This window comes from Limulus polyphemus, unplaced genomic scaffold, assembly GCF_000517525.1.
Source record: "Limulus polyphemus unplaced genomic scaffold, Limulus_polyphemus-2.1.2 Scaffold5, whole genome shotgun sequence".
NCBI classification, from domain to species: Eukaryota; Metazoa; Arthropoda; class Merostomata; order Xiphosura; family Limulidae; genus Limulus; species Limulus polyphemus.
Window position 1 is genome coordinate 770,753 of NW_013665615.1, and position 14,004 is coordinate 784,756.

At 31.1% G+C, this 14,004-nt stretch overlaps 1 protein-coding gene across 2 annotated transcripts in view; it reads right to left on the bottom strand.

Moving 5' to 3' along the window:
- Positions 1 to 2,216: 2,216 nt before the first annotated feature.
- LOC106472885 (zinc finger C2HC domain-containing protein 1A-like) overlaps positions 2,217 to 14,004 on the bottom strand; it is a 95,811-nt gene continuing 84,023 nt past the window's right edge. For both annotated transcript variants that reach the window (XM_022403062.1, XM_013933591.2), the window contains exons 10-11: positions 12,165 to 12,272; positions 2,217 to 4,133 (exon numbers count right to left, since the gene is read on the bottom strand). In XM_022403062.1, coding sequence (XP_022258770.1) covers positions 3,833 to 4,133; positions 12,165 to 12,272 — 409 coding nt within the window. In that variant the 3' untranslated portion in view covers positions 2,217 to 3,832. The remainder of the gene's footprint in view (positions 4,134 to 12,164; positions 12,273 to 14,004) is intronic.

The following is a 14,004-nucleotide window of genomic DNA, read 5'->3' on the forward strand; positions in this document are numbered from 1 at the left end:
ATCGATCTTAGTGGAGTGCGTTGGCAACATAAATTTTGCGAAATAAGTCGAAATATTGGAGGAAGGACTCTTGCCACTTTATTCCTCGTGTTTCGTGGACAAGAACACAACGTTGTTCCAGAAAGACGGAGCACCGTGTTACACTGCTAGAAACACCCAAAAGTGGCAGGAAGAAAATGGTATCCAGAAGTTGCCCTGTCCAAGCCAATCTGCTGACATGAGCCCCATCGAAAACCTCTGGGCCATACTCGACCGGCAAATCAAGAAACAACTGAAAAAACCAACTTCGAAGAGCGATCTACTCCAAGTTTTGAAGCAAGAGTGGGCGAAAGTCCCACAATCTAAAATTGATGAGATGATTCTCACAATGCCCCAAAGGATCAACGAACTCCATGAAGCAAAAGGAAGATCTACTAGGTATTAAGTATATTATAAATATATCAGTTCATGTGAATATGACTGAAAAATTTCATTTTTTCTGAAAAGGTGATGTCTATTTACTTGTGACCACGCTGTGTGTATATATATATCTCGGAAGTTGGAGAGAAGAGGACGCGTGACAGTGTTGAAATCTGTTTACATATAAACTTGTTCTTTAATAGTGGATCTTAGCTTCATTTTCGATTACATGATATTTTCTAGTTATGTAATGTTGTGATAAATATTTCTACTCTGTGAAACAATATCCAGAAGTCTCATTTACTGCCGGTAATTGTTTAAATTGTACTATAAATAATGAACCATAAACATCTGTAATTTATTATTGCAAAGGGACAAATGCTTATGCCACAATTATATTCAGTCTGCAGTAAATTTGTATATCTCATCCCATAACTCATTAACAAAAAGAAGTAAGAACATAGTTAGATTTGTATGAAGCTTGCATTTGTACTTACTCAATTAAAAAAAACAATATAAATATACGAGTGTTGGCATACATTGAATCATTTATAAGTATGTACACACACACACACACACATTTCTTTCTTCAATTAATACTGACCTAGTTTTATTTTTGTAGCTTATTACTAATTTGTACACAAGACTCAAAATAATTTAACTCATTTGATTATGTCTCAGAAATATATTACTACTATTCTTAATTCATTAATATTTTTCTAATAATTTTAGAATTAATGTTGGCTGATTAATCTTTACCCCAGAGTATAATTTTCACACTGCTCTGATCACTATTTTGCCCACAGGATTTTTTTCATATAAAGAAATACTCATTGGTATGAACAGGCTAAGTAGTAAAGAATAAAAAGAACTAATGTGCACAATGAGCTTAAATACTGTAGTACACATGTGAATAGCTTAAAAATACTGTGGATGAAAACTGTCTACTTATCTTAAAAATTCAACAGGGTTTGTTGCACAATGTGAGTTTATACTGTGTACTTGAGATATTTCAAAGAAAATGTAAAGTTAAGCCTAATGCTTGATCCAACTAAAAGGTGGACAAACTTAAATACTTTTTCAGACTGAAAAAGGTTTAAAGGGTGGGGTATGAATAAAAAAAGATGTCAATATTACAGTATTTTCAGGGTTTAAGATTTATGGTTAATTCAGCAGAAAGCCAGTATATATTTTCTCCAAATGGTCTTTCTATTGACTTACTAGGGTAAATACATATATAAAATAACTTCATTAAGAAATTCTGCAATTGAAATATATAAGTGCTTCACAGCATCAAAATTTATGTATTTTGATAACTTGCTCCTTCAAAGAAAACTAATAATGTGCTCTAGAAAATGTTCCAAGTAAGAAATGTAGTTAATTTTTGATTGAATTTCTGAAACATTAAAGAAGCACGTATAATTTGATTATGGTCAAACTCTCCATAAATTGACAAATGTATCCATCAAATTAATCCATGTTTTTAAAGTATGGGAACATTTGGAATTTTAAATAAAGATGTGCAAAAATTGGTCCTATATATTATAAATAATCAATCAAACTACTGTTTACTCTATTGAATACCACTGACCTGTGTCACAGCTTCATATTATTTAGGAAACATTGACCAACACAAGTTTATCTTTATCTACACTGCCTCAATTCTTTTTTTATTATTTCATTAATCAACTCACAATAACCTCAATTCTATCAACATATGATGTTAATTGATCTAAAATCTTAATAAATGCTGATTTTGAATAAAATGAAACAAAAAAATAAGATTAAATGAAAAGTTATTTTCAACTTCTCATAAAAAATATATATATATTTTAATAACACCTATGTGTACTTTTAAACATTTGTAGGATTCCATTTTGTGCACTCCATCAACAATCAATTCCTGGTAAACAATATTACCAAACTATCATGTTTATAAATGTACCCTTATATTATCATGAAATAGCAATTACAAAAACTAGTTTTGGGGTTTAAAAATAGTGTTTTGTGCTTCTAGATGTGGCTAAAAAGTTCAATAACATTAAAATACTTTTTTAGGAGAAGCTGTTGCTCTTACAAGAATTACACATCTCCAAAGATGCCATATTTATCTATGTATTTATTTTTTCATTTTAATATATATATATATATATATATATCTATAAATGTTAACAAATACTTGTATTTACACAAGGCCACTAAAACTAGCTGACAATAAATTGGACGGATCCACAAAAGATATTACAATATACATTCCTAATCATTCCACATGAGGCTCTGTGCATTTTATATTGTGATTGTGAAATGCTGCACACAAAATACTATGTTCTCAGGCAAGAATTATACACTAAACTATCTTAATGTTCTAAATAATTCATAGCATAAAGTGTCAATTATTTAGTTTTTTGCAAAGAAGAAACTATCATAAAAGCAAAATACCTAGATTAAAAAAATCAACTTCAAGCTAAAACTTGAGGCATAATTACATTTCTAGTACAGTGATGTTTAAGAAATTAACAAAATCAAAAACTAAATGAACACAAGAAACAGCACTTACTATTAAAATGCAACTCATTATGGTTTAAAATAATGAAAAAGAGATGAAAATGATGATAATGGTAAAGTCTATAAGTTGTGCATGAAGTCCATATTCTTTATACTTTAAAACTTAATGTTTGAAGTAATGCATAACCAACACATGCATTTCAATGTATTGTATAATTTCTAATCTGGAGAAACTTTTTAAAATAATATAATATTTCACTTGCATGAGTTCATTCCCTAAAAATGGATAAAAAAGTCTGTTAAATCCTACTTCATCTGACTGCCAACATAAAATACTACTTTTTCCATAGTTGAAAATCAGGAGATACTTATACTAGTACCTTAAATACTTAGAAGTGTGTAGTAAAATGTGTGTCTTTCTGGATTAAGGAAAAGTTAATTTCTTAATCTGAATGTTAATTTGTATGTTGAAAGAAGGTGAAATTTAAAATGCAGCATCAACTGAACAGAACACTAAAAACAAATTTACTACATACAATGATATCTTCCATTTTCAGAATTGTATTCTGTTTTCAAATAAAAATGTTCATAGCTTTTAATGACATTTCAATTTACTTTAAGAACATAAAATATACTTTTTACTGGAACACATATAACATTATTACAATTTTAATATACAGTATTACAGTGGTTACTACCATATGTTTATGTAACTTTGGATGCATTCTAGAGAATAAAAGTAACTATACTCTAAATGGCAAGGTATGTACAAAATATAGTTATTTGTGAAGCAATACCACCATCCATCCAGATGGGGTGAAGTGCAGTTTACTATATAACAATATTACTTCAGCTAGCATGTGTACTAAAATGCAACCTTTGAGAAGGGGTTCCAAACATGCATATATATCTTTAAAAACAGAAAGCCTTAGGCACTGCTTAGAAAGGGTACCCCAAGCCCCAGGCGCCTGGCACCACACTCACAGCAATATTTTGCACTTGAAATTGGATACCTAGTTCCACACTGATGACAGAAACGAGTCGTAACAGACAGTTCAGAGTTCTGTGTGCGAGTGAAGCCTGTTAATGAACTATCACTACCACTGCTAGTGCTAACCCTGGTTTCACCATCACTGGCTGGCCATACAGAGCTTGGCGATGTCACTTCACTGCTGGAAACCATTGGAAGGCCTGTAACCTCACCACCATGGGGCACTTGTTTAGTCCAACTGCAAATAAAGGTGTATGCAACAAGTAAGAACATAAAATATACTTTTTACTTGAACACATATAACATTATTATAATTTTAATATACAGTATTTGATATTATGCCATTTAAAATTAACCACTGTAAGTTATATACAGTAGCAGACCTTATAACTTATTTTCAGAAATGGTTACTATAATCTTTTGAAACAAGTACATGTGTTAGAACTTAATGACCAACTAAAGTTAGTAAAATTTTGTAACCAAACATGAAATACAATGGAAGGAAGAAGCTGTGTAAGAATAATATACCTTAACATGAAACAAATTTGAAATTTCTATTTCTTATGCAATTAAATGCAAGAGAAAAATAAATTAAACCAAATGTCAAAATAAATGAAGTGGAAAAACTTATTAAAAATATAAACATATATTTATCATAAAAAATAACACATACAAATGAATTAAACAATGAACATCACAAATTTAAAATGTTTGACAGTATCAAATAACCAAGCATGACTACATTAAATGCATAATTTGCTGAGACTAAAATTTAACTTTAAAATAATAAGACTTCTCATTGGACCAACTGGTTTTTTTTTAAAGGTTCTTTTTTCCAAAAATATATATATAGAGTAAATTATGGTTTCACAAATCAAGAGTTATATATATATATATGTAATTTATATCTGATTAATAACAAATGTGAATTTCTACACCCATCTCTAAAACTTCCCTGAAGAAATCCATTATTTTGTGTGTATTACAAGAATGTACCATATGTTTTTCACCCCTTTAGTTACAAAGTAAAACTGTTTATCAAATTTTCTTCCAGGAACAACAATGTGTTTTTAATTAGTGTCCAAGTTATTCTTGTAGGTGATTCAGATAATAGTTGTTAATGGAATTGCTCTTGGTATTCACCACCCATTAACCAGCTGATCTAAAAAGAATAATCATTGCATTCTTGTATCAGGAACTTAGGAGTTTAACAAAATATTCAAGCAGTATTGGAGCTTTGGAGGGCAGAATATTTGCATATAGGTTTTTCAGATTTTACATGATTTCTATGGTTACAAGAACTTTACAATTCACATAGATTTAGATACAGGGTTTTCATAAGATTTTATGCATTATTTTAATAGCTTTAACTTCTATACAGGAGCTCCTAAAGTTCTCACGTTAGATTTCTGGTAAGAGGTTATTATATTTTTCTGTTGTCTTACTCACTTAGAAATCCTCAAATTTTCTCGCAGTATTGAGGTTAACTTTCATTTGTATAAGAACTGTCCAGCTTTTGCTTGTAGGTCGTTAAAGTTGTTGACATTCACCATAAGCAAATATTGTAGAGGTTGTTTGATGGGATAGTGGTGTATTAGCTTTTATTTAAAGTAAGGGTTATTATTGTTGTAGTGAAATTCAACTAGAATTTTACAAAGATTAAAGCAAGGGTTATCTTCATTGTTTTACATTTTAACTTGGGGGGGGGGGACACTTTCTGTTATTACTTCTCTTTTACAATGTAGCCTAATTTAAAGGTGGAAGAACTCACACTAGTAATAATTTATTGTTAATTAGTCTCATTGCACTTGTTAGACCAATACTTTTTATTTAAAACACAGCATTGTTGTTTGTGTTGTGAATTGAGAGAGTGTTAGTAAATATTTGTACTTTGTGTAAACCTATGTAGTATATCTTTCTTTTTGATTAAAGTGTTGCATTTTACAAAGAAATGTACACTCAAGCCCGAAATCCTCCAGTTCTTAACAAGCCTAACTTCTCTGGTTTGTTGGTTAATTATTTGTCAGAAACAACATTGTGATGACAGAAATTTTACCATGCAAGTTCTAATAATGCTGATAATGAAAGCTAAATTACTACCCCACACCCCACATTAAGTATGATGCAAAGTCATTATATTTTAATACATGGATCTGTATTCAATAATTATCGTTTTTTTGGTGATGATTTTGGTTGAAAATATAGGTTTATCTTCAAATGTACATGTACAGTCTTTTATAAGTATTTTTGGCCTATTATGATCAAAAGTAAAGGAAATAAAGAATGAGAATGAAAATAAAGGTTTAACTGTGAGGTCTGTTATATATATATATATATATCTATACACACACACACACACACACACACATATATATTGCATAAAGCAAGTCATAATCCAACAAACACCTCAACAACATGAGAAGTAAATATTACACAATCACTCTTGTTGACAAAAGATGCAAAAGAGGTCAAGAATCAATCAATTCAATACTAATTTCTTATTATATCAAAAACAAAAAAAACTTTGTTTGTTGTTAAGCGCAAATCTACACAATGGGCTACCTCTGTTGTACCCACTACAAGTATCAAAATCCAGTTTTCAGTGGTGGGAGCCCTCAGATTTACCACTGAGCCACTAGGGGGCTTGAAAAATAAGCATTTCTTTATTAAGTACTATAGCCTTGATTGGACTAGTGAAGTCATAGTTACGTGAAGTAAAAAAAATAACAGTATCCTCTAAGAAAAAGTTTATTTAAAAATAATATTTTTCATGGAGGTTACTGTCACTTTAATAGACTTCTTAAAAAAATTGCATTTATTTTTCATCTTCCAAAGAGGTAAGCAGGCAAAAAATAAGTAAATAAATGAAAATTTTTCATTTATACTTGTGGAGAAATGGTCCCAAATTTCTAAATGAATTTCACTTTGAGGTCAATTTTGTGGAGGAAAATTCTCTGTACTAACCTGTTTTCTAACAGCTAATCTTTTTTTCATTCAATTTACTACAATGGTCTGACCTAATGGGACATGTTTCGCTAATGTAAATTTTATCACACTTAGTATAAATGAGTCAGATGCCATTCAAAGACACAAGTAAAAGAAGATAACATACTGACATAATCAAGCTTACAACTTCTGTCACACAAGAAAGTTTATAGTTTATTTCCTTAATAATTAGTTTACATTATTTTTATGTCCTTCCTATTCATATGTACTTTAGTATGTCTGCCACAGGGACAAAAAGTATGAGAGTTATTACTATCTTTGACTGCTTTCAGTTTATGCTGTTTTATCATTATGGCCAACCCTTTTTTTCATTTGTGTTACGGTATCCTGTCTGAATATCTAAATGGAAATCACAATATGGCTACCTAGAATACTTTCAAAAAACTTCATAAAATTTCTTCATTCAAAAAAAAGGCAAGTTTAAACATTCACTTTCTTAAAAAATGTCAAGACCATAACCTAATTGTAATACTTAAGTCATAAGTTAGGTGAGTTTAGCTACTATTCCTTGAAGGTTATCAAAACTATGCATATACAGGAAAAGTATACTCATTTCTAGCTTCGACTGCAGAGGGTTTAATATTTTATATCAAAACTATTTTGAATCTGCAAATCACCAAGTCATGTAAAAATCACAGCTGATATAAAGTTGCAATATAAAAGGCATGTATCAAACTACATTTTGACAGTTATCTACAAGCTTTGAAACAGTTTCCAATAATAGAACCAAAAATAGGACTGGCCACAAGACCTAGCCAGAAAGATTCAATGCAAGAACCATTGAAAACTGAATTTCTGAAAGAAAAAAAAAGATTATATATCAGCTGATTGTAAATCTTCAGATGATTTTCCTGATATTTTCAAATTACCAAAAGTAGTTTTCCTTCACTTTCTAAACAATCAATCTATCTTAAAACTGTTTCAAGCTTTCTCTTCAGGGGTCACTAAACTTATTGATAATCCTTGAGTTTAGAAATCCAACCACAAATCTGAGGAATTAAAAGCCTTAAGATGTTTATGAAAAAACTAATATTTTTCATGCATGTAACAGTTAGAAAAGTGATTATCTATGCACTACAATGTTTTCAGAATGTCTCCAATCCTAAATCCCATCTAGATGTTCCTGTTATTAAATAATTTTTTCTTTTTTTTCAGCAACTTTTTCTGATTTTCAATTTCAAGGTGTTAATTGTGAGAAAATCAAAGGTCTAAGTATGGAAAATCTAGTTTTAGCTTTTTAAACTAATATATTTATGATCATAATAGCAGAAATTGCTATTTACGGCTATCCCCAAGTTAAATTTACAGTCAAAAATGAAGTTTATGGTAAACTCACATTCTTAAATGTTCTAGTAGAGAACTATGATAATGAATTTTAATAAGTTCATAAAATGATCCTAAATAAAAGACAGGAATCATTAAAACTTTTTCACACAAGTATAAAATATGATATTCTTCTCAACAGACTTTTCTGTGAAAAACATATTAATATCCCAACTCATATCACAAAATAAGTATCCTTCCAAAATGGTAAATAAAACATTATTATCTCTAAAAAATGAATTACAGGTTGAAGAGTTTAACAGTAAGAGATTAGAAAACCTGTCCCTTTATTGTGTTTCCAAAAATTCCTAAATTTTCTCATGCTATCCAGAAAATGTGGTCAAAAACAATAAAGGAGTGTGATATGGAATTTGATGTGCAATTTTTCTTTTCTGCCAGATAAAACATTAGGTCAATTTCTGTCAAAAAATTTGTAGTTAATGGTACATCAAAATTGGTTTACACAGTTAAATGTAAAGACTGTGACAGTTCTTCCACTAAAAAATTTAATCAATAGCTTCATCAAGATTAAATGAACATTGTAAAGCATCTTATATATTTGAATACATGGTTAAACATAATCATTCCTTTGATTTTTAAGTTTTAATTTCATTGACTAGGAAAACAATATAAATTATAGAAAAACTATAGAAGCTTCCTTTATCAGAAAACAAAAATTCAGCATAAATAAATATATATAGACTTAATTTATTTTAATCTTTTCCTTACTTGACTATTGTTTACTTCTATTAAACTGTTGCTTAAAGACATAATATCATTACTGATCTTGAAACACATGACAATTTTGAACTGCTTTAAGATATCATTCAAAGCTTGCCATCTAGTGATGCTAGAAAAAGGTTTTTAAACATATTTATCTGTATATAAAAATATGGTGTATTATTTGTCTACCTTCTTTTGCATTACACAAAGCATCATCAGTGACATAATTTTGCCTCTTGCATTAATAAATTTGATCAACAAAATAATACAACCACCTTTCACCTGCACTTAATTTTACATGAAAGTTAACAAGCAAGAAAGTTTAATTCCTTGGCACTAGTACTTCTCTCATAAACGGCAATCAAAAAGTTGCAAAACATGATAAACTGAATGACTTGTAAATATAATTCCTGTTATCTAAGTCATATTAACAATCTCTTCTTCACTATTAGTTTCCAACCTTAGAAACACATACAGTGACAAAATCTGATTTCAATTACAAAACAAATGAAATGGTATAAAGAAAACTGTCGAAAGGTGAGAGTATCAGCAGGTTTCAGAAATGTTTCTTGTAAGGAGAGACAAATGGTATGGTAGGAATCGATCCGACCTTAATGTCATCCTAATTAAAACGAAAACCTTGACAGTTCCACTGTATTAAAGTGGCCATTTTTATTTAGGTGAAGGAGAAGTGGGTGGAGAACCCTTCTGTTTATTACCACAATGTTTTCCTTTAGTAGAAAGAGGTCTGTCAACCTCCATGGAACCTGCCCTGGGTTGATTGGGCAGATCTCTGTCAGAAGAAAGAGACTCTAGTGACTGAGGGTGTGACCGAATAATGGTTCTACACCTCAGGGCTGAATGAGATGGACCCCCAAGCAGTCACCAGAAGCAATGGTGGGGACAGAGACAGGTGTAGACATAGACTTGTCAACTCATACAACCATGGAGGGCAAAAGACTCTTCACATTATGTGAAAAAGACTCTGACGGAAGCAAGGAAAGATCTGTCTGCACTCCCACTGTAGCAGTGGAATGGAGAGGAGCAGAATATGTCTTAGATGGAACAGGTGACACCAACTTCTGAGCCTCAGGGTAAGAAATGTTTTTTAAAGAACATAAACATAATACTTCTTTTTCCTCCACTCATTTAGGCAAGATTGAAAGTAAGACGAGTGGGAACCACCAAAACTGACACAGTGAGGATCCAGTTGACATTCATAGGCATTATGGTCTTTGCCAGCACAATGAGTACATGTCAAAAAACCAGAAAAGGATGCTTTTGAATGTCCAAACCGCTAACATTGGAAACACCCAAGCTGGGTTAGGAATATAAGACTTTACCTTACAGTTCAGATAACCTGCCTTAACAATGGAAGGTGGATGTGGCTATATAAATGTCAACACAAGAATAGCATAATTCCTTATTTACGAGTGGAGACACATCACATAGCAGAAACTCCTTGGCTGGGGAAACCGAAGAGGATCTCCAACTCAAGGATGTTTCGTAAATCCCTCTCAACAATTACTCCTCGGGAGGAATTCAAAGTAGCATGGGGAGTAACCTCAATAGGTATATCCCCAAAGACCTTCGAATTCAGAAGAAGTACAATGTGTTTTGGTGTAGATGTTTTATATATTTTCAACATGACGTTCCCAGAACGTAGCTTCTTAATTGACTTTGGAGAAACAGTAAGCCCCTCTAATCCCTTCTGAATAAAAATGGGAAACATCTGCCCTAAAGGTTTGTCTAATAAAGAATGCATGATGAAAAAATGAGGTACAGGTGCTGAATGGGGAGGAGACTGCTGTTCAGAGTCTTCTAAACATGGTTGCTTTCCTATCAATGTTTTTTTTTCTTGAGTTACTGGATGCAAAATCCATACAAAATAGAGAAACTTCAGTGCCCACTGACCCCACCCACCATGGAGTCCTACAAGGGTATGCACTACAATGCTAAAGCAGAGCATTATAGAGGTGCCAGGGTTTCATAGTCACTATACTCAAACACCAGTATCAGAAACAATGTCCACAACACCCACTGAGAATGTCCAACACTGGTAATTGGTTGACTGTTACAGTTACAAATGACACATGCTTAACCAACCACATCTGAAAAAGACTGTGGAATTATGTCTTATGTTTAATTAAATGAGAAGAACACATACACACACATCAATTCTAGGTAACTGAAAGTTTAGCACATTATTGTAGTCATATTTGATTATCTGATAATGTCAACATTTTCTAATATAAATTTTTCAATTCACATCCTTTTTTCAAATTTTCATAAATAGTGTATGACCATACTCTTATTTTTAACTATCAATGCTCCTAGCAATATATTTTAACTGTTTCATCTTGTAATTTGCATGTAATTTTATTTGCATTGTTGTATATTTCATTAAACAGAATTCTCAAACCCATCTCTTTAAATTACAGGATGATACATAAAAAAAAAGAATAATTTCACCCAATTTTTGGACAATATTTCCACTAAATTTTGTAGCAGACAAATATATAAAACTGCACAATATGAAGTAATGTTCAGATCTTACTGGCAGTAAGTCAGCAATTTGAAGGTTAACCAGTAATTATTGTATTTTGGCTCTTGTGTATAAAGTTAAAATCATAAATAATATTCAATGTTAAAACTGGTACACAATTAAAAACATTTTGTTTAGGCCTATCTATGGCCTTCAAAAAGTTGACGACTCTACATGTTTAGATGTTGCTACCAGTTTTAACGTTGAATATTATTTATGAGGTTAACCAGATTTATTTTAAAGTGAATAACCAATATACAGAACAAGCACTCATATACATGTCTGTAGTTCTGAGCTCCATTGGAAAGTGTTAATACATTTTACTGAAACTTATTAGAACTTAATACCATATACCAGCAAATAACCAGAAATGCATAAAATAAGTTGGATAAAAAGCAAAGAGATATTATAGCAATCTGTTTATGGTTTAAATTTTTGAGACAAGATGTATATGCTTATTTTCAACTGGTGTTACAATACAGTATTTCTCAGTATCTCTCACAGGAGAGCTAACAGTTTATTTAAGTTAATATAACTGCACATTAAAATACATCACATACTCCACTATATGCACATATTGTGAAAAATTATACATAGGAGAAACCAGTATATTACACCTACACCTGTATAAAAATATTTGTATTATAAAGTAACAGAGAAACAATTCTTTACCTTGTATTAAAATCTGTAGGAAATCCATTTGGTAGTCTGATAGAATTTCCCAAATTGGCCAGTCTCATCTGGATAAGTGCAAGGTCTGCTTCTGAGTTATTTACAAGTCTAATGAATAAAATGAGTATTAGGAGGCTTTCCTGATAAGATTAAAAATCCATAACTGAAATAGAACTGCAATGAAATTTTTAAACAAAATAATGATATTTTGCAGCTAGCATTGTCTAGTAAACATGTCTAATTTTGGGACCCACAATCAAACAGGGGAGGGGTTACTGTTCTAATACATTTCAGAAAGCTTTAGTAGTGCTCTCATATTTTGTTTTAGTTAGTTCCAAAATATTTCCAGGTAATTCTTTATAATTTCAAAATATGTTTAACATTTGACTGTGTCTTATCCTGTCACTCACCAATGGGTCATGCCCCATAATTTTGGAACAAGTGGTTTAGCAGATAAACAAGTGATTGTAAAACTTTGATACACAATTGGAAATGCTTGATATTGTAGTAAGGGGGTACACTATATGCTTTCCACCCTTTTAATTTAAAAAGTAACAATTTTAAAAATTGTTTTTTATAATTCCCCAGATGGTGCTCAAGTAGGTTACTAACTTTCACTTTCTTTATGGGACAAACTAGATTAAGTATTAAGTGAGGATTAAGAAACTCACTTGTTTGATTCTCTTACAGGAATAATAAACTTGTTTTTAATTACTGAGCTAAGTTATTTTTGTCTGCTAATCATATAAAAGTAGTGAATGGATTAATCCTTGATCTTCACTGCCCTTTATCCAGCTTATCTTACAAGAAATAATCATTGTTTTCTTGAGTCAGGAACTTGAAGGTTTATTGACATATTTAAGGCAGTGTTGGGGCTTGGGAGAGCAGATTTACATAAATTTACAATTCCCATAGAATTTACATTGAATATCAGAGATTATGACTATCATTCATTCAGTGTTTCCACAACTTCCTATGTGGAAACTACTAGTGTTAGTATATTTTTCTGCTGTTTCACTCTCTGAGAACTCTTCAAGTTCAATCACAACATTAAGATTAACTTTCATTTTCATTTGTGCAGCCATCATTTGGCTTTCACTTGTAGCTTAATTACGTTGTATACATTTACTATGATTAAACTTTGTATAAATTACTTCCCAGGATAGTGGAGTTGAGGTTTATATTTAAAGTATGTATTATTAATGTTGTAGTGAAATCCAAGTAAGAACTTGGATTTCACACAGATTAAGGCAAAGGTTAACATTGTTGTTTTACATTTTAGCTTGGGAACACTCACTGCTTGCATTTCTTGTTTATATATTAACCTAAGTTACAGGGGGTTGGGGGGGGGGAACCTGCACAGGAGAGCTAACAGTTTATTTAAGTTAATATAACTGCACATTAAAATACATCACATACTCCACTATATGCACATATTGTGAAAAATTATACATAGGAGAAACCAGTATATTATTAGCAGAACAGACCTGAGAACATCTCAGAGACATAACAAACGGTATCACAGATAAACCTGTGGCTCGACACTTTAATATGCACAACCATACCTTTGAACATTTTTAAAATACTTGTTTTGAAGAAGGCTCCTACAAACAAATACAAAGGCAAACTACAAGAAAACAAAATCATTTTTGACCTGGGAACTATCCACCCCGATAGGATAAATGAATGTTTTAGCTTTTGCTAATGTTTCTATCCTTTAGTTTTAACTTCTTTTACAACATTTATACAGTAAATTATGTATTTATCTGATCTTTTATTATTTTTTCATATATGTTTTCTTATAACTTGTGTCAATTACTTACTTTTTTTTACTTTTAAG